Here is a 22,174-nt window from a genome sequence, read left to right as displayed (position 1 = left end):
TGTCAGTGTTGTGCAGATGGGCTCCAGCTCCCCCAGGTACCTGGGCTAAATACCCGTCATTAATCACCACATAAAGCCTCCCCAGCGGGAGATGCCCCAGGTTAGACCACATCAAGAAATAAATTGGCTGAAAAATGGCTCTGGACGAAAGCTCCGTCCCCGGAGAGGAGAGGAGAATCTGAGAGCAGCCTTCTCGAGCTTGCTAAGTGATCTGTCAGCGAGCTAAGCGACATCATCATTCACTTGGCCCCTATCGTGTTCCCGCGGTGCTGACAATCTCGGCTGTTTGCTTTCAGATTTGTACACATTCATCTTCTTTATTTGCCAAAGTGGGTATACGTAGACGGAAGGCCGAGCGTTAACACTAGGAGTGTTGGAGCTTTAGGTCCATCAGGCTTTGAATAAACACTCCGGATAAGATAGTGAGATGAAAGCATCTGTAGAGGTGATGGGGAAAAAAAGCTGCAGACGGATGAAGAACAGTAATGAGACAGGACGTTTCTCTCATTTTTTTAAGCTCCAAACGCACAAGCCAACATTGGTTGTTTTTTTAACTTTTTAAATGTTCTTTTTTGACACTTTTTTGACATCTTTTGACAACATAAAAACTGTTATGTTGCAGCTTCAGATCAGATACCAACCGCTCTAAAAAATTCCATTTTAATCTTCCTGTGACCCACCTTGAGGTCATGACCCAATCTTAGAACAACATTGCTTTAGGGCTCACACTGATTTAGGGGCCAATAACAACTGAAAAGCTAAATTGGGACACTGCCCTCTGTAATACAAGGTCCTATCAGCAGAAGAAAGAGCTGTCGTCTTTGAGCAGCTAATCAATCAATCAAAATCTATCCACATTAAAAATGTTTCATCCACAAAGATGCAAGAAAACGGGAAAGAAAAATGCAATCAGGAGTGCAAAAAATACAAAATGTAGTATAAAATCATGAAAATAACTAGATAAAAGCAGAGGTGAGGTCAAGGACACTTTGTAGTCCAGTGAGTCAGACCTGTCCACCTCAGAGTGTCTGTGTCTGTCCACTCTGATGATTAATGACCAGCCGCTGAACCTCTGCTCTATCGACACTGGTCCACCTTTCACGAGTGATATTCTGCAGCACCTCAGGGCCTCAGCGAGCCTTCAGTAGTGCTTGGATCTCCTCAAACATGCTACAGATTAAATATGTGATGACAGCCATCCAAACAGTTACTCTTTATTTATGTTAAGTTTAACTAATGGTACTAGGTGTTTTATATGTGCTTAAATGTGTGTCTCTGCTGATTTAAATCACCTCCAGCCAGTGGTTAAAAGGAACAGTATTCAAAAACAAATAAAGCAGCAGCACCAAGAGACAGATTTACTTGTTAAATGAGGGCAAAATAAACAGAAATAGATGCATTTCAGCTGCAAAGTCATGATCAGCAACATCAGTGCCGCACAGATGATGGTGTTCTGTTTGATTCAGGCTCTTCTTATTCTCTGTTCATATGTTTTCTTAGAAAAAAAATAATGCACCAAAATTCCTACATATTAAACATAAAAAAAACATGTTTGGAACTGTGGACACTTTAAAAATGAATTTATTAATTTATTAATAATGACTTTACTAAGGACACCAATAAAGGTCCATAGCATACTACATAAAAACAGACAATAGTCTATGTACAAAAATAGGCTTAACCTCTGACCTCTATAAGTATGCTCCATTTGTGTGCATTTCCATGATGTTTATTATGTTCTCTTGAATTTTTCAAATGTTTTAGATGCTCATTTGTTTGTTTCTCTCAGCTAATGCTGCTTTTTTTTGCATATTTTTTTTCAAGTGTTAACAAATAAACTGAACGTCAATATAAATGGAGCAAAAATCAAAGCAGGACTAAAAATGCATGTAAATGAAAGGCCAACTCTGAAATTGCTGTTGTGATTAAAAAAATATGTTTCAAACTCTGCAGACAGAGATCACAGCAACTCACAACAGTGCTGACTTTGAGCTAAAATGTGGCCTTTACCTCTACATCTCTCTGCACATCAAGTCTGAACACAACGCTTTAAAGGCTTCGCAGAGGACCACAGGCCATTATGTATTTTAAAAAGAGGGACATGGTGAGCAGCCAGGTTATGCTCCTCTATTCTTCTTATTATCCCTTCAGCAGAGCGGTCGGTGTCAGTAGGAGATGGCGGGACAATGGAGGTGATCTCTCTGATCTCAGTGCCTCTATTGTGGCTCGTGATATTATTAATGTTCATCTCTGAGAAAAGCCACGGCCTCTGCCTCGCTGCTTCTGCGCCGCTCTGTCATTTGCTCTCTGCTGGACTTTCTCTCTTCTCACTGTCGTAACTCCATGCGGTATTCTCTGTCAAACACACATGCAAAAACACACGCAAAAAAACACAAACCTCCAAAGGAAATGAAAGTCTTAAACGGGGTCAGTTCTTGGAGAAAAAATGTCTGTTTTTTTAAAGCCACATTCATCAGTTGTAATTGTAAGACAAATATTATTAGAGTCCTTCATTTGTACTTCAGGACACTGATCGCAATAATACTTTATGGAACGGTGATGCTGCAGAGAGGTAAAATGATCTTCAGATTCCTTCCCAACATGCCTTTGCTTATAAACCTACTTTCTGACATTCCCACTCATTCCTGATGTCTTTGTACTCCTACGTTTGTGCAAAAATGGAAACACTTTAAAGGTATGCTGCCCACTCTCTTTTCAAGAATCCATGGTCCTGCGGTTCATTTATCAGCGGTGCCGTGGGCTGCCCATGACTTGCTGTGCCGTGCTTGGGGTCAGGCTTCCTCCACTGTGGACTGGGAGTAATTATTAACCAACTGGGATTGTCCCGCAGTCCTCTGGTCATCTGGGACCACTGAGTGTCACTCTGCAAAGGTCATGACAAGGCAACACGGTGATGAAGAAGGAGCTGCTGCAGAGCAAAGAGACTGACTGATGGATGAAAATCAAACTGGAAAATTGGACTGCAAGAGGCGTGGATCATGGATTACACACCTCTTTTCTCTGCAAACATTTAAAGGATAATGTGGCTATATTTGATATTTTTTTCTTGAATCGAATGAAAAGAGTAAAACAAAACAAAATGCACTGATTTTACTGATAAGCATAAAGTAATTAAGCTTTTTTTTCCTCTGCAGTGTTTTGCAGTTTTCTTGTTATGAGTGTAAGGAATTAAAATTTGAAATGCAGTGATTGCACTGCAGTTATAATCCTACTAACACTGTGTTACTCGTCAGTTTGGGTGTCATTTATTTGCTGTCTCACCGGGAGTTTGATGACTGGTTGGTTTCTCTGCGTTCAGTGAACAAACTGAATGGCTGTGAAAGTTTCTGAGTCATTAAAAGGCATCTTTGAGTTGTGCAGAGTGTTAAAAGAAAATAATCATTCAGAAAACTCATTTAATTTGCTGTTGAGTGATTAGTAAAGTAACATTAATCATTTATAATAAGCAATTATGAGTAATCAATTACAGTTTTAAAACCTACCCAACACTCTCCTCATTACTGACATAGATTGTTTGTGACATTGTTGTGACAAAACATTTAAAAACTTAACACACAAAGAGCCGCATTGTTGCACAGGGAGAATGAAGTTCCTTGATTCTGATTAACACGGGCTACAGTTTGTTTTGAGGCAATCCCACACACACCATCCTGCTGCTGCAAATTTACTTTAATTCAAATCAGTCCACCGCTAAAAATAGTACCCAACAAATGCACTTTACTCCTGTTTGAGTAACATTTATGAATTCTACAGTGCTAGACAGAATATTTTGAACATTGTTTAGCCTTTCGTACAAATAAATTATTTGCTGCCTGTTTTTAGATGCTGGTCTTAAATTTGGGGTTGAGAGCCATAGACAAGGTGAGGATGTCAGAAAGTATTGAGACACTTTTCACAAACACAAAAATGTAGAATATCTTTTGACTGTTAGTGCAAGCACATGTAGTTATCTTTCCTCAGATTAGCTCAAGAGTTTAAAAGAAAATTAATTTTTTTTTTAATAAAATTTTTGCTCCCATAAGCCACAAACGTTATACATTATTAATGGTTTGTAATTAATAGTCAAATATCTAAAAATGATCTGTTATTAAAAGACACTTTTATGCCTTTTCTTATTTTCTGCCAAATATAAAATGTTACAATGTCAGATGTTAATATTTAACTTGGCCAAAGCTTCAAGTAATGAGGTAAATGTATGTAAAAGTAATCCCTGTGAGCAAAAAAGCTCAAGGTGTTTTATAAGATGTTTAAGATTTTCTTAAGATCGTCATCTGCTCCTCTCGTACATCAAGTGTTAACATTACGTAGCCCACACTGCTACATGTAGCTACATGCTGACATAAGGGAAACATGCAAATTTGGTTGCCGGTATTGTTAATCTCGTCCTAACTTCAGATGGTATTCTGGCTGGAACATGTCAGGTTGTGTTTAGAAACTTTTATTGTGGAGTACTCTGCTACATGTAGCTACATGCTAACATCAGCGAATCACGCCATCTTGGTTGCAGATATTGGTAATTTCTTCCCGATTTTGGATCACATTCCTGGTAGAACATGTCCACTTGAGAAGATTTTTGGTTTAGGAGCTATGATTAGTAATTTTTCATGGTGCAGCTGTACTTTAATACAGTCAATCCCATGCTGCAATGATGGTGCAGAGATGCAAAGGTTTCAGGTACTGGAGACCCATAAATGCTGACCAGTTAGAGCAGACTGGGCTTTTTTGGGAGGGGGTCTCAAAGTGACACACACTAAAACAGGGCATCTTAGACACTTAATACAGGTATATTCAGACCAATAGTATGAGGAAAACCATTAAATTATTCAATAATTAACATAATAAACATTCAAACATGATCTAGAAACCCAAAATACAAGTATAACCCTGAAAATAAGCATTATAGGATAATAGGTCCCCTTTAAAGTCTGTGTGTCAGTAAAATACCTTCCAGCTGAAACAATTAGTTTAAGTATTAATCATTTGATTAGTCATTTTATTAATAATTTGATAGATTGATTCGATTATTCATTTGAGTAATTTTTCATGTCAAACGTCACTTATCAAATGTGAGGATTTGTGAAGACAAGAAATTTAAAAATGCCATTTTTGGATTTCAGAAAATTATGAAAAGTAAGAAAATAAGATGAAGATTAAGTGATAATGAGAACAAAATTATTATTTGGTCTTTGTACTTTTTTTGGTGTTTGAAATGTAATGCCAATTCTAATAAATCAACTAATAATATTAAAAAAATATTTAACAACATTTCTCTATTCAAGTTTTCTCTACATAAAGATTCTGAAAAGTCATTTTTAGTTTTGTGTGATCTTACATGGCTTTCTACCCAAACTTAACACAACCAAAATTGACTAAATCAGTGATATTGCTTTTGCTAACCCCCAGCTCACTCAGCCAGACGCCCAGTGTGAGATATAACCTGGGAAAAATGCTTTTTGTATCATGGGAAGAGCAGGGTGTGGACGTTCTCTACATAAAATCCACCACCTCAAACTGAAGGTAATTTATAGTGCTGCTGTGGCATTGTGGCCTACAGAGCCTTTGTGAGGCAGCGCACAACACATCTTCTAAAGATGTTTGCGTTTTGTGGGGAATAAATTGTGCTGATGGTCTGCCGTCCGGCTCTATATCATATTTGGCTAGCTTGTCGGTGCCACTGGGGTGGTGAATGGGCCGCCAGAGGCCCAGCCACTGGCGGGTGGTCTGACACAGAAAGGTTAAATATGGTTCAGCTACGGACGCTCTCAAAGGGCCTTGCTGTTAAAAAAATAAGTTATGTGGGTTGTACGTCTTCACACAGTCAGGAAATTGACAATACTGGCGCAGTGAGGCACAAGGCTGTCCCAGGGCTGAACTTCATGCTTGACCGTCCAATTGAAAAAAAGAGTCACAACATCACTTGTTTCCGGTGGATTTATTGACGGCTCATCAAAGCCCCGGCGAGACAAGAGGTGTAAAATCAACACAATGACCATGCGTATATAATGCTTATATTCATCGAACTGCTTTGAACTCATGATGATAAACTTGAACTCTTCAGTGACAGGAAAAATGGAAATAAATAAAGATGCAGCAGTAACAGAAAATAAATGGGTGAAACATTAACATAGCACAAGCATGAAATGACTTCAAAACTACGAGAGACTATGGCCCTGTGCATACACACTGCTATAGAGATCTGTTGTCCTACTTGTATGGTTAAATGATCATTTATATGTGCTTTGCATTAAAGAGTCACTTCACCCAAAACGACAGAAAAGTATATTTTAAGGCACAAGATAAATGACTTTAAAGGTGTTTTGGTGTCTATCTACATTTATTGTAGGTATAAAATTGGAAATGAAGTCTTTATTTTTTCTCAATGAAGTTATTTCTCTACATAAAAATCTTGAGCTCAAATCTGATCTTTGACTCTTTGGAAGTTAAGGTACTCTGCCTTTGCATTGTCTGCAAAATATCAAAGGGTCATGAAAAGCAAAATACATTACTTCCATTTAACTGATTACTTTGTTGTTGATTATATGCAATATAGTGCATAAGAAAAATCATAACCTCTAAAAAATCTGTATCATGAAACTAACAAGTTACTACAATATGAATAAGATTTATTAATCAATTTGTAGGATTTTTTTCAAAACCACTTTACTTTGATTGCCTTTTGTTGGTACATTACCAACTCTAATCATTAGGACCAAATTATTTAAATTCTTATTTGCATTGAATTAAAAACAAAACCTTACATTATAATTTTCTTAATTCTCTAAATTGCAGCAAAGTAGCAACACAGAAGAAACAGTAACCGTGCGTACCCACCAAATGCGATAAAAATTATTTCATCGCGCCTCAAATGAAATCGCGTCGCGCCGGACGCTCCAGTTTTGACGCTCGTACAAAAACCCCAAAATGGGACTCGACGCGCGACGAAATCGCGCCGCGCGTTGAGCCCGCCCAAACAACAACATTTCTTCCGCCATTTCATTCTCTCGTTGACGATCGCTGCACCGCACCTGCTCTGGAGAAGTTCCCAGCGTCGTCTGCGGGCTAGGCGCCGACGTCGGTTCTGGGTGCATGCTACCCTACGGAGGCGGCGTGAGCTCGGCGAGTTCCACCGTCTCCTGCAACAAGGGACAGGAACTGTCGTACAGCTCTGGGTGAGCGGTAACGGCGACGATAAGCTGCTCCTCCATTGTTTCTGGCGGTTTGATTAGATTTTGCGAGGGAACACCAGGACGTCCATACGTCAGCACGTCGATGACGATCTCAACGCAGATAGGCTGTCGCGGCGCGTCTTCACGCGACGACGCCGCAAAAGTTCAATTATTTCAACTCGAGCGCGAATTTCGCGTCCAACGCGTCCAACGCGCCGCGCAATCGCGTCCATCGCGTCGCCCGGCAAAATGAGGCGTCAAATCGCGTCTTTGCATTGACTTTGTATGTAATCTTGAGGCGCGATCATTTTTAATCGCGTTTGGTGGGTACGCACCGTTACTTCATGCAAAGGTAAACAAAGCAGTGCAGAGCAGTGAACTTGCAGGATTTTTCTTTGGTTTCTTAGAACTTATTGTAGTTAAGGCAAAAACAACCCATATTTTTTTTAAACAGGAAAACAAAAAAACCCCATCAACAACACACAACCCAATCACCAGAAAAAATATTGGCATTTGCTGTTAATCATGCATCAGGGAGTAAATCACTGTTTCTGTGTTAAGGGAGACTCTTACTTCATAGGTAAAGGTTGAGCTTCAAGAGGAGCTACTGTTTGATCTCCCAGGTGCAGGTCAGAGGAAAGTCGCTCATCTTCTCCTTGAACACTTTGTCAAAATCTTCGTTTTGAGCCACTGTGAAGACATTCTTCCAGTCGCCTGCTATACCTGTTCAGACAGAAAAAGTCAGAGATGCTTATTTCTTCTCCACCATTTAATATTTTGTCTGGAAATATAAAACATTGAGTGGACAAACCTTTGCGCATGGTTTCCTTCTTGTAACGGTTAGTTTCAAGTAAGTCCTTGTAGTTTGCTTTGGGGTTGTTCTTCATGTTTTTGAAGGTGGACGCCTCCACAACACGATCAATAGCTTCATCTGTCAAGTCTTTTCCCAGAAAAGCACAAAGCTTAACAACTTCCCCTCTGAGGTCCTGTCAGTCACAGATATATATGGAAATGTTTGTATTTATGCAACATGAGTATATTTTGGATGTTTCTGACATAATGTACAAAACAGAAAATCTCCCAAATCCAACATCTGCAGGAATCTTGTTTGAACATTGTCTGTTGCTAGTCACTGCATGTACACACTTTGCTAAACAGTGCCTTCTTTGGTCAGGGTTGTTATATCCATGCTCTGTGGGCCCATGAATGAATCATTGCTACACTGCTGAATGAAATTATAAAACACAAGTTCCAAAATGTTGGCTGTGTAAAATGCGAATACAACACAATGCCATGATTTCCAAATGTTTTTGTAATCTATATGCAATTAAATACAATACAGAGACAAGATATTTAATGTTCAAACTGAAAAAATGTTAATTGTTTTCTGTTTGTTTGGTTGTTTGTAAATATAAACTCATTCTGAAATTGATGCCTGCAACACAGTCCAAAAAAAGTTGGGACAGGGGTAATGTAAGACATGGAATACTCAAAAAATACCTTTTTATAACTTTCCATGGATTAACAGGTTAGCCAACATAAATTTACAAAGGATGTTACTACACAGGCTCAGGAACACTTAGGAAAATCATTGTCAATAAAAACAGTTCATTACTGCAGCTTCAACTGCAGACCGTTCTGATTCAAGACTCGTAAAATGGCGTTGTTTTCTCTCTTTCCACATAAGAGCACAACGCCCAAAAGGCATCTTTCACATGGGCATGGAATGCCGCTGACAGCATAAGTTAAGGGTGTGACCAGACAGAACTGGTTGACTGGTTATTCCACACCGACAGACAGACACAGGGCACCTGGCACATCCACCAGATATGCACACAGAAAGTGTCCCTTGACAGAGTGGCCCTGCGGACTTGTCGCGTGTTCATGAAATGCAGCAGGACAGTGTTAGGTTTAAAGGCTGCCAGTAACGATGCTTTTGTTGCCTAAACATTACTTAGTGCAGCGTCATTTCAACATGTGCTTGTGCTGACATCCTGCAGACGCAGAACGATACAATTGTAGGTTGTAGGTTTTGGAACAACATATGCTGCCATCCACATGACATATTTTTCAGGGACGTCTCTGCTTATTCCAGCGAGACAATGAGACACATTCTGCACATGTTACAACTTTGTGGCTTCATAGTTAAAGAGTGTAAGTACTAGACTGGCCTGCCTGCAGCCAAGACCTGTCTTCCATTGGAAATGTTATGGCACATTTGATGCGCAAACATTAAATTAAACATTATCAAAACGTTAAATATCTTTACTCTAAACTGTATTTCATTCTATATAGGTTGAAAAGTACTTACAACTAATTGAATTCTGTTTTTTTTCTGCAGTTCAGTTTTCCAGTTTCTGAGGTGTGTATATTATCATGGTCAAATATCCCGTTACACATACAACAAAAAAATTCCCAACCTTCAACATGTCTTCATACTGCACAAAATGGATGTTCAATTGATCTTGTGCTTCGTGATATTCTCGCACATGCTCAAACCATGATCCCATGTAAACTGTAGGAGAAAAGTATGTTTATGTCAGTGCTGAAAATAAATGAAAAATGTGAGTGAGACTAGTATTTGGTTAACAAAACATAACCCCATCATACTGAACCTACCATTACCATCCAGGAACTGCTGAAAGAAATCCTCAAAGCTCCGCGGTGTTTCCAGCATTACCCAACTTTGGGCAAAGTGGTACAAGGACACCAGGACATCTTTGGGGTTTCTTCGAACATACACAACCTAAAGGAAACAGATATGCATGCAGGAGTACAGTTGCATTCAGAGGCATGAGCATCTTTTTGGGGGGAATTCAGCCACACATGGATGCTTGAAACAATGTTTGCATTACTTTGATTTGTTTGTCTTTCACTCCCTGGGGCAACATGTCAGGTGGGAGATGTGAGCCAAAGATCCGAGGATCTGGCCTTTCACGGCAAGGGTTGTCTAAGCTTCTCTCCTCCAGCCAAGGAACCAGTGCCCTGTTGCTCACATCTTCTGCCCAGTCAGGGTGTGCAGCTTCCATAATCTGGACCAGAATCTGCTGCATCCATGCTGTGCCTGCAGAGCCAAATACAAACAAAGCCGTTTCTGGCATTTAGCTTACCCTCACTGATATAAATGTTGTGCACAAAAAACAAAAACATCTGTCAGTATAACGTAACAGCACTACAAAAAGCGCATCCTCGAAAATCATCATAAAGTTGAATCAGCACTTCTATAAAACAAGGACTTCAAACATGGATCTGACTCTCTGTGGTGCAGTGTGATTTTGTTGACTAAACTTTGATGGAAATTGTTTGTCAATGAGCTTTTTTTGATTTTTTGATTTAATTAATTTGCAACCAGTTGCGTGATAAAGAAACTGTCAGTGTTGATTTTAAAGCTAAAAATTACACAGCAAGCAACTTACCTGATTTGGGGTACGTGACGAGGAAGAGATCAGTAGGGCGAATCTCAAAATGTTTCAGAGCATCAAGGTCTGAAGGTCTCAATTTCCCCTTGACTAAAAAAATCCTCCTTTTGTACCTGAACAAGTAAGGGTTCACCAAGTCCAGAGATTCCATGGATGCTAAAATAACAAAAATGAACAAATAGATTCAAGAAAGTTCTTTGTTGTATAGTCGAATAAAAACTGTGCAGTATGTTCGTACTTGCACCTCTACAGCAGGTCAGCACGTTAAGAGAAGCATTTGAGGAAATCACACACAATATCTTTCATGGGAATCTTCTGGTTAAAACCAGTTTAGCTGCTTGAGGTATTTGAATATTAAGCACATATTCATTTTTATTGCGCAAGACTGTTGAATGTTAATAACACAGTAAGACTGCAACAGGAAGAAGTATATCAGACTCCTCCTTTGCAGACCAAATCTGTTATAGCACCTTAAGGCATCCAGACTTCTCATACTGCATGCCTGAGCTGCCGAACAGGACAGGTTAAAAAAATAATGATAAAAATAACACAGTAAGACGCGGGCTATAGGCAGTTTAAAATTTTCTGACCACGAATATGCTTCAATGTTGCATTTTAGTAAAGTGATGTGATAAAGACGATAAATAAATTTAATTCAACTTTAGTGCGTTTGATGATGGGGCATCATTGGTGCTTTACAGAGAGGGGATACTGTTTATTGCAGACCCAAAATGCATTCTAAAATAATTTCCATACACCCTGTGACATTATAGGAAAGAAGAAACTACTCCATATTCACCAAGATTATTAAAAATAATAGATATAAAGTAATAATAATAAAAATGTGATGGTATGGCAGAGACTATGTATTTATTTATTTAACCTTTATTTAACCAGAAGTAGTCCCACTGAGATTCAGAACCTCTTTTCCAAACGAGTCCTGTCCAAGATACCAGCACAAAGAAAAGAACAAGTAGACAAAAAACACAACAGCAAAATTTAATTCAATTAGCAACTATGGAGAAGGTTACATATTTTGGACAGGTTTTTTATTCATCCTTTTATTTAATGATTATTAACTTCTAATCATTTCCCACTCAATTTTAAAATGAATTTTCTGGCCATTTTCTTGACACCGTTTCCTAATCCTTTGCTCAGGTTTCTACCAGTTTAAATGCCTGTGAAACGCATTTAAACCTCCCTGGTTTATACCCTCATTGTCAGCCACTATGTTTCCCTCCTTTGCCTGTGCCTGCCATGGATGCATTATCGAGAAGCTGCCCACTCCAGCTGTGTCTTGTTCTCCTGATTAGATCTCTGTGTATATAAACCAGTGTGTTTTGTTCCTTGTCAGTTTGTTTGTAGTCATGGTGTCTTTTTCTGGTCATTTTTCCCTGCATGTGTGGATCTCTCACACTTGTTAAATTTCGTCTGTATTGATCCCTGTGTCCTCTGTGCTTTACTGCTGTGTTCTCAGTTTAGTTTTGGGTTCTTCTCTCTTTATGCCTGCCTGTCCTGGAGATGTTTGACCAGCTGCATTAAAGCTTAATTTTTGTTAAACCATTTTCTCACCTACTGCTCTGATTTTTTTCCCTTGTTCAAACTGAAAATGTAAGATCATTATTATGATCAATGTTATTATTTACCCTTCATTGAGGGGGAATTAAGAATCATTTACAACAATACCCAAAGGTTAGCTATCATTTGCAACAGAAACAAGTACATAAACAACACATTGTCTACAATGCAGCATTCAATTAAGTGTGCGGTGAGCAATTGTTAAACTGATTAGTGTTCTTTGTTCTGCAGTATTACTGTCAAATTCCTTTAAAAAATGGTTGCAGCGAGTTTGGATCTAGCTTCAAAACAGTAACATGGATGACAGAGCAGCACAATTCAACACATTCTCATCCCAACTTGTGAAATATAGTTGCTTAGTGCCATTCACATCTACAGGCTTTAGGTATCCTCCTCCATCTGTTGTGGCAGTTTGTAATCCCCATGTGTACATACAGCATTGCAAAATTGGGATTTTGTGTTGGAATGTGGAATTTACATGGTGTGTAAAACTGCTGTGCTAAAGCAGGAGCTGTGTCACGCGAGGTGGCATACTTTAACACTGATGGGTTTTTTTTTAAGTAGGCCTGTTTTAAAGTGGGTAAAATACTTTTTACTGTCAACCCCCACCAATAGCAATGCAATGCTGAGCTTTTGGGAGCATGCTGACTGTCTTATTGCATGAATACACTTACTAATAAGTATACAGCTCAACTTAAAAAAATACCAAACCACCCCTTTAACAGCAGCATGTTCGCATGCTGCTGTTAGCATGCTGCTGTTAGCAATTACATCACGGCCCTTATTCTGTAATTTTATGCAGATAATTGTGCCTGTAAATAACTTATGGAATGTGCATGTGCCTGCAGATGATAGACAAGTTTTGGACACCCTTAGCAGCACAACCATGCACACACCATTGTGGGCAGGTAAATGTCTTAAGCCTTTTTTGCATATATCTGTGTTTCATGCACGGGATAAGCGATGCCAGTATGTTACTTGGATTTTCTGATATTATTCCCCAAATATGATGTCAAGACTCCACATAACATCCTGGGATCCTTAAATCCATCCCTACTCTTAGCCTGTTGAAAGATTAAAGAAAAAAAAGTTCCTTACTGCATGCTGCCATACATGTCATCCATCTCATCAACTTTTGAGATTTCACTGTTCTGATGGATTTGAGCTTGCTCTTTCTGTGAATGGGTTTCCATGTTATGTTGTTAGATGAGCCTCTCGACTTTGCAACCAAAATGCAGTCAAAACATTCATTTAAAATTTCCACTTCAACCTCCTCAACTGGGACAGAGGCAAAACGGCACATGTCAATTCACACTGGACTAATATTATCCCGTGATCTCTGTGTTTGTCAAAATATGGTAGGCAATTTTCCCTGGAATTTATACTTTACAAATTACTTTGCCGATTCGCACGTGATTGATAATACACCATCACACCAGACATCCCCTGCAATTATTACAAACTTCTGGAAGTCCCCACCTTATACTAGTCCCATGTGAATAGGACTTTAGGGTGGTTTTCTGCCTGATGCAATAACAAAATTGTGTAAATGGGATTGTTTGCGTTACAAATGGCAAAGTACAAGTCGGTGTTTTTTAAATTTTTTACTCAGTGGACAAAGGTGGTAGTGGGAAGCGGTCAGGAGATGTGTGTTTCTGTGTGTGTGTGTGTGTGTGTGTGTGTGTGTGTGTGTTTCGTGGAGTGGGGGGGTCTGTGAAACAGTGAACTGGATGGAAAGGAGCTTCAAAGCGCAGGGAAGAGGTCCCTGGCCCCCCACTGCAGCCTTGTTCACATGAGAATCAATCTGGTGCCAGTGTTTGATGTGAACCGCAGATAAAAGAAACGACACAAAGAATGACAGCAGGGAGATATGGAAAGATGGGGCACAAACAGACAGAGAGATTAATGGGTAAGGCAGATAATAAATGTGGAGGTATGAAGACATGCCAGAGGACTATGTTTACCAATTTATCTGAACAAAACTGGAAAAGCAAGTATATTGAAGCTTATTGAAACACATGAAACCAAGTGATTGACAGAAATACATAAGTAGAAGGACAAAGTGAATGACAGACGCAGCGTTTCAGTCAGTCGGACACGATCCATCAGTCAGTCAGACATCGAAGAGCAAAAGAGGGTTCAAAGCCAGGGTGGTGGACACTAGTGCAGCGTCTCTTTCGCACAGTCTCCGTGACACCAGGAACTCGCATTAGCATCACAATGCAAACTGCATTATCATCATCGCCATCACCATTATCATGAAAAATGAAAATCATATTGAGATTGTAGCAAAGCCTTCAGCCCAGACAGCCTTCAATAAAGGATTCACTCTGGAATGCATATTATCTCTCTGCACTTTCAAAAAATTCACAGAAAACACTCCAAAAAATCATATTGCCCAATGTTAACAAACTGTGTCAAAGTTTGCATATAAGCACAACAATCAATCAGAAACCCCCTTTTAAATGACATGATCAGAGCCAAGAGCTTCCCCCTCTGCTGTCGGTCGTCATGCTCCTCATGAAACAGTGTAGGAATGTTGTTTTATTTGTACTAAGTTGAACAGAAAAGTCAGAGCTCTGTTATCACAGGCTACCCAGGACAATGAGAGGCGGAGAGAGCAGCTTTTGGGTCTTTTCTTGTTTTTATTTCAGTCGAAACAGGCTCTGACACCGTCGTTCTTTCTGCTAATTAAGCTGTTAGAGAGAGGGGCTGGTCTGACAGGGCCCTGCTTGGCGGGGAGGCAAAGAGTCAATGGGCCGAAGCCGAACAGGAGACATTTATGGGCTGCCTTAAGCCATTGTTTCCCCCCACCGAGGATCTTTTCAGGCCGACCGCCTCTGTCTCGGTGACCTGTACAATGAGAAGAATGCCACTCTGAGAACCCAGAGCCGGCCACAAAGAGCAGCCCCGCCGAATGAGGATTTCACGGCACTGGGCCGAATCCGGACGCTGCCAAGATTCCACGGATAGTTCTCACTTCTTCACTCGGAGTCACTCTGTGCGTCTTGATCCTGGAAAGGTGCAGTAATGTTTGGATGTAGATGTTTTCCATATGACACAGTCAGCAGTGGAATGTAACTAAGTACAATTACCTTAGTACCGTACTTAAGTATGAATATGAGGTACTTGTACCTTACTTGAGTATTTTCATCACTTTATACTTTTACTCCATTGCATTTCAGAGGAAAATGTTGTACTTTTTAGTTCACTGCATTTATCTAACAACTTTAGTTACTTGACAAATTAATATTTTTGCATAAAAAAGAGGAGTTCATAAAACATGATGTTTTGTTATAAATTAAAATTACCAAAGAGTTTATATCAGTACAGCTGCAACAGTTGTTAATTATTTAATCAGTCGACTCACATAAAATTAATTATTTTTGATAAACATTTAAGTCTTTTTCTATTTTTTAAATATTATTGAGTTTTTTGGGGGGTTATTTTTTATTTTTTCAATTTTGTTTATAATTTTGGGGGGTTTATATGTTTTTATATAGTTTTCTTTTTAATTTTATATAATTTTAAGTTTTCCATTTTCCCCCCTATTTCCCTTTTTTCCCTGCATTAGATTCTTTTACTTGTAATACTTTAAGTGCATTTCCCTGATTATACTTAATTTACTTAAGTAACATTTTGAATGCAGGACTTTTACTTGTAACAGAGTATTTTCGAGAGGCGCTATTTTATTCTTCGTCCACCACTGGACACAGGTAACAAGACAAAGGGGTGATAAAGCTTGAGCTAAAGCTAACTCAAAGCCCAGCTCATAAATGCACTCCACAGTAATCAAACTATTTTTCTGACAAACTTCCTATTAAAAAAACACCCATGGTGTGTTACAAAGAAGTGTGAAAAGTTTCTTTTCCATCAAAGTGTTTCTCCTCAAGATTATAACAGTATAAATTTCCAATTAATATGCTCAAAAAATCAGATCGGGGCTTTAATCAACTTTTCCAGAACAGCCTCTCTAAGTTTGTCCAGCAGCAGTTGTTTGAGCCACCTGTTCCTGCTACAGAAGCTGTCGCCCAACCTTGCAGATTAAACAGGTGAGATTAAGGCAAAGCTCTGGGCAGCTTGCAGAACATCCCCTAACACAGGCTACAAACACCCCTTCTGTACGTGTGTGTTTGTGTGTGCATGCTCCGGTCCATTTGATGGTCATCCAAGCGTCTCTGTGTGTTTACTTGGACTGCGAGGCAGATCCTTCCTCTCTTGTCGAGTCACACAGCTCTGTCGCTGGCCTGGAGATGAATTTGTGATCTGCTATAGCTGCCGCAAAAAACTTTCTTTTTTTTTCTCAAATTGTGGTTTTCTAGCGACTTAAAACAAACCATTTCTGTGTCAACACCACCTGCTTATGTCTTATCAGTGTGCCAGTTTCTGCTCCTTTAGCAACTGCCATGTGTTGTCATAATGTAACTCCATTTACCACAAAGTGTTGAACGGCACTTTCAGATGAGCCAGCACCTCGCACAACAAAGCGGCCCAATTATAGAGCCATTTATGTGTTTGTCAGGGGCTTCAAATGGGCACTGGTTTCTCGGGGTAGCCATATTGGCGAGGTCAGGCACAGCATCTGAAAAGGCAGCTTTATTACAGAACAAGCCATCCCTCTCTTAGATGAACACCCAAGAAGAAAAAAAGACAAAAAAAGGAAGAAATAAAAAATGACAACTTTGTTCTTTACAACAGTTTGGCTGAGCCTGCCTGTCTGGCTGCTCTGCGGAGCGCAGCAGCATGTGTTTCAGGGATTGTTCTGGAAGCGGGAGTGCAGAAACAGCAGGGAGCAGAAGACAAACAGGCAATTCGTGACTCATTAAACACGGCGACGGTGGCCAGCACAGTGGAGGGGTGTGAGGACCTGCGTTCCAACCGGGCGATAAACCCCCCCTGTACCAGCTGGAGCAGGCATCTGTCAGCCGCACGCCGCACCACGCCACGCCACCGATTATCAGCAACAAGCCATATCTGAGTGGCCGGCCACAGCCATTTTCAAACACCCTACACTTACATAACAGCCCTGATTGGCTCACATGGGACCCACAGGTCCGCTGACAGGCCTCGTGTTGGAAAGTTGCTGCAGGCCGGACCATGGAGGGCAGCGAAACATGTCTCTCTCTCTGCTACACCAGAGGTCAACACATGTCATTTTGTCATTTCGTTATGAGCAGCAGGTTGGCAGTTTGGTTTGGAAGTCCGTCTGCTAACTGTGGCCCATAACACCAAAGCAAAGAAAGGACACCAAACCCCGAATAACAACCTGCTCCCAGAGCAAGAGTCGTAGTCCAGGTAATTTTAACTTGAAACTTACGGCACATACAACTGAGAGTAACTTGTACTGTACTCATTTCTGTCCTTGAATAACTAAAACAAATGCATATACATATGTGGTACATATGGGGTCATGAACTGGGAAACTGCAGGTGTAAAATGGTTGTAAAAGCTGTTAGAATTTTTTTTTTTTTTAAACGTATATGTCAAAATGTGAATGCAAAATCAGCTATAATCTGTTTTTTTTATGATAACAATGAAAATCAAATGTCTCAGAACATACAGACAGAATATTGTTGCATTTTTGGAGTGAGGTTGAAGCCAACTTGGTATATTACATAAGGTTTTTTTCTTCAGCCATTGAGCTATTAAGCAATTTTTTTTATTTTGTTATAATGACGCAAGCCCGAGACTTTTGGAAAACACTGAATTTTGGTAACTAAACAACAAAACTTAAAACAACCAAAATATTAACATCATCTGTCGTCAGTATCCTACATTAAATTGACATTTGCATTTAACTTCTCATCCCAGCGCATCATATGGTGACCTTTCGCATTTACTCATGTTTTTTTAGGTGTCCCTCTGCTACAGCTGTTTACGCTAACAAATGCAGATGGTGAGATGATGCAGCCCGTTATTGTGATGTCAACAAATGCAGCGCTGCCACTTCTCCAAGCACGTTCACATCTGATGGCGTCCAGGTACATTCCAGTTGGACACGGAAGGTGGCTTTTGGTGTCATGCTCAAACACCGAAAGCACTGACAAAGCAGTGCTATTTGCTAAATAATTGCTAAATTCTGGTATCTTGGGAATCTAAGTGTAAAATAACGGGCCCAAACTTGCAAATGAACACAGCAATGAGGTTAAAATATTCGAATTCTTTCAAACACGTGTGATAGAAGGTTTACTAAAGACTCCAGTTGCTTTAATAACTATTTATCCCTCCATCTGTCTCAATAATAAGAAAATATTGTCAGAAGAAAATATTCTCCCTGGAAGAAATGAGGTGCTAAACCAGGAAGACAACATAGCTCAATAACTTCTCGTGATACTGTGGATGCAAGGTAATCAAAATCCTCCATCGCCTGGAAAAACTCAACATCAGCACAACTTTGCAACGAGGTAAAAGTTTGCTCTCAATAGAATTTAACGAGCTGCTAACTGCCTAATTAAACGCTGAGAGCAGATAAAAGCATGAAATATAGATAAGCTGGAAACACTGCCTACAGCTCTACGGCCCGTGCTGAGGAAGACAGTGATGTCTCCTAAAGCCGCAATCAGCAGAGCAACTAAACCGCGCCTCGTCCTCCACCCGGTTGTGAATGTTTAATAAGAACGAGAAGCTAAACATGTTGCCTTGCAAGCCATGAATTAGACCGAAAAGCCTGCCAATGGAGCGACATAAAAAAGTGTCTAACTTTCGATGAAAAGGCAGTGTTAATGTGGTACTTCAGAAGCCCATGGCACTTTCTAGGACTGAGGGATTGGGGCTTTAACAGCGCTCGAGGTGTGACAGAAGGGGCCTCTCCCTCTCCTCAACAGTGGTAGCCAGGGTTGTAATTCTGACTTTAGCAGTCTTTACGACTCCCTCTCCTCATTTCTCTGGAATATGAAAACATCAGCATATGGCCGCCGACAGCACCGAGGCTAAGGAGTCAATTTCCCCTAAGTAACATTGGGACAGGGGTGACATTCATTTCGATACTGCCCCCCTGGCTCAAAAAGAGGACAGAGGAGAGACAGGAAAAAGAGACTGAGCCACAGAGCGAGGAGACAGATGGTGAGACGCACAAGGACAGAGAAATTCAAAGGGAAAGAAAGAGAAAGACAAAGATGGTTAGATGCTCATTTTCTTGTACCAGCAGGTCTTCATCGCCTCCCTATCTCAGTGTGTTCAGTGAGCAGTTCACAGAGTTTCATGTGGCTACCAGGAACAGAAAATCTGTCCGTCAGCTGCCAAAGGTTCCAGCTCCGCTCCGTTCCTCTGAGCGCTCTTAAAAACCCGCTGTTTCACACCCATGAATTACACTATTTATGGCCCCGGTTAAAATGGGCAGTTTCTGGGCACGCTGCATGTGTGTGCCTCTGTTTCTGTGTGTGTGTGAGCGTGGGTGTGCCATGTGGCAGATGGGAAGCAATATGGCACACCTCTGCCCAGACAGATGTGGCACAGCACATCACAGTGAGCCGGGAGAGGGATCGGAAACCTCAGGAACATCTGGACCTGTGGCAACCTTCACTCTCAGCCAACAAGCTAACTTTACCTGGCTGCTAAGGACCTGGGAGAAGAGGAGAGGGGGAAACGACGGCTCATAACATGTCACCAGTCCATGGAGTCCCTTACAACGCGTCTTCATCTCCGGTGGCATTTTGACTGACAGATGAGGAATCTCACCTCCCTCAGTGAGGCCTGTCAATCAATTGCTCTGTGGAGTGGAGCGCTGAGGCCTGTCCCAACATGGGCCTGTCATGGCCTGCTGCACAGGAGTACATTCCCACCACTCAGGGGGCAGCCTGACTGGGACAGACTGGGGCATCTGCAGTAGTGAGAAATTGAGTAGAGTAACTCAAGGGAGAGGGTTGTTAATAGGATGTCTAGGGAAGAGACTGGAAGAGTGTATTCATGCCTAATGCTTATGCCTAATGTGGCGCATTTCCTTTGTTGATATACACATTTCGTTTCCCTGTTAATTATGGACGAAGATGTTGGTTCGAACTGAAATATCTCAAAATCTGCTTTATGTTTTGCCATTATCTCTTGTGCAGACGTTCAGGGTGCAAAGAGGATGCCAAATGAGAGACACTTTCAATTAGGTGTGCAAGTTACAAGCACAGTAACTGTGGAAATGTGCTGCTCAATATTATAAAAAAATAATCAAAATAAATTTCATTTCTCGAGTAACATTCATTTTTCTTAGTTTAACATCTAAGAAATAGCCTTAAATGATCACTTTAACTCTTAGGGACTGTTTGGGTGCATTTCACGCACTTTCATTCTTAATTTGATCATTTTGGCAGTGTTCATACATATGGCATACATTTTGGTAAGATTGTGTATTTCTGTTTAATCTTTGAATTTCCAACTCAGCTCCAACAATAAGTCTAAAATACACTGTCTAAACAAAATTGTTACATTTATACCGGTAAGCGCAAAAAATGTGCCATCGGAACCCATTCAAACTGCACTTTTTCATCCCACATCCATCAAAGCATAAAATCATTAGTGCATCATCATGTGATAGCTTTGTGCTTTTTCACCAGTTTGATGGTCCCTTCTATTTCACAAAGTAGCCAAATTGGTGAGAATTTAAGGGAGAGAAGTGTAGCATCCAACACCAACTCCTAGAGTGGTGCTGGTGCACCTACCAAGTACTGATAGTACACTGCATTTTGTCATACATATCTATGTACTCAAAATGGCATGTATAACTACAGAAGAACACATATTGAGACACAGCATATGATCTCACATCTCGTATTGAGTTATATGAAGAGGCTTTGCTTTTAGCTATATAGATAAACAGCCCAGCAGGATTTAGTTCAAGGATGAAAACAATAATTACATAGAAGGCAAAGAAGGAAATCAATGTAAACATTTATTGATTTCCCTAAATTTGTTATGTAAAAGACATCAGGTGCAGATTGTTGTTAGTGGGCTAGAGCATGCCCCAAAACAATAATTATCACTTGTTGACACTGTGGTTTAATGACCCACAAAAATGTGGAAATGCAAAGTTTTTAAAATCTGCTGGATTTGAAACTAATTCTCGGATTTTAATACAAGAGTAAGTGGTTAAGTCATTTTGAAAACAAGTTTCCCTCCTGCCAAGGCTGTGATGAAGAAAAAAGTATTTTAGTGCGTTAGTGTGTTTCATAGATAATATTCAACATTAGGTAAACCATAATAACACACTGAAGCTCAATTAAACAATCAAGGAACAATTTCACAGTAGAGCAGACAACAGGTAATTAGCTGACTTTCCTACAAGAATAAAGAAAACAATTGTGTTTTGTTTTACTGTACGCTGTAACATACAGGACACAGAAATTGGCCAGCTGTGTGAGATGGCTAGATCAAACACTATACTTCCCCTCCTTATATTGGATTGCAATTGCATAACAGAGTTTTGCATTATTTGGGTTTGTTGGATTGATAGTTTGCATGTTACCAGTAAAATCCTAGCACCACAGCTGATGTTGGTATGAAAAGAAACAATTCTAAACAACCACAGAACAATCAAATGTTCTGCTGAATCTACTTTTTCTTTTCTGTTCATCTGCATTGTGGCAGCAGTCAAAGGTCACATCATTTATATTTCCCGCGCTGTTAAGAAGCTCCTGCGGGAATAAGGACAGACATATGTTGGACGAGGTGTGCTGGATGCCTATAGACTGTAGCCCAGATGTCCTCATGTGCACACAAAGCACCGTCAATATGGATCACATCCTCTCTCTCTCTTTCTCTTGCTTCAAACCAAAAGCATCCCAAACAGACTTTTTCCTGGAAAGCAGCCAATTAAACATTGGAGCTGTTTTGAAACAAGAAAAATGTTCATTAACAATATTTTTTATATGAAATATAATATCACTTCATCACCCCCAGGGGTCTGTTTATTCACTAGGACTCAGTCAACATGATGTGCATACTCCAACAAGTGAGCTACTGAGGCAGTTAAGTGATTGACACTTTAACACTCATTACATGCTT

At 40.1% G+C, this 22,174-nt stretch overlaps 1 protein-coding gene across 1 annotated transcript; it reads right to left on the bottom strand.

Annotated features, from left to right (window-relative positions):
* Positions 1 to 7,449: 7,449 nt before the first annotated feature.
* On the bottom strand, positions 7,450 to 10,890 carry LOC121954917 (amine sulfotransferase-like). The gene is made up of 6 exons (XM_042502660.1): positions 10,604 to 10,890; positions 10,043 to 10,251; positions 9,807 to 9,933; positions 9,608 to 9,702; positions 7,999 to 8,173; positions 7,450 to 7,910 (listed from the first exon to the last, which is right to left on the bottom strand). The coding sequence occupies exons 1-6, from the start codon at positions 10,755 to 10,757 to the stop codon at positions 7,792 to 7,794; spliced, it is 879 nt and encodes a 292-aa protein (XP_042358594.1). The 5' UTR covers positions 10,758 to 10,890; the 3' UTR covers positions 7,450 to 7,791.
* Positions 10,891 to 22,174: the final 11,284 nt, after the last annotated feature.

The sequence above is a fragment of the Plectropomus leopardus genome, chromosome 15, assembly GCF_008729295.1.
Source record: "Plectropomus leopardus isolate mb chromosome 15, YSFRI_Pleo_2.0, whole genome shotgun sequence".
Classification (NCBI taxonomy): Eukaryota; Metazoa; Chordata; class Actinopteri; order Perciformes; family Serranidae; genus Plectropomus; species Plectropomus leopardus.
Note: the sequence above shows the minus strand (reverse complement) of the source record. Positions and strands in the feature narration are given on the sequence as shown.

Coding starts and splice junctions, on each gene's coding strand:
- LOC121954917 (XM_042502660.1), bottom strand. CDS start 10,757: ATGGAATCTCTGGACTTGGTGAACCCTTACTTGTTCAGGTACAAAAGG. Junction 9,703..9,806: donor GCAGTTCCTGGATGGTAATG/GTAGGTTCAGTA, acceptor TTTCTCCTACAG/TTTACATGGGATCATGGTTT. Junction 7,911..7,998: donor GAAGGAAACCATGCGCAAAG/GTTTGTCCACTC, acceptor CTGTCTGAACAG/GTATAGCAGGCGACTGGAAG.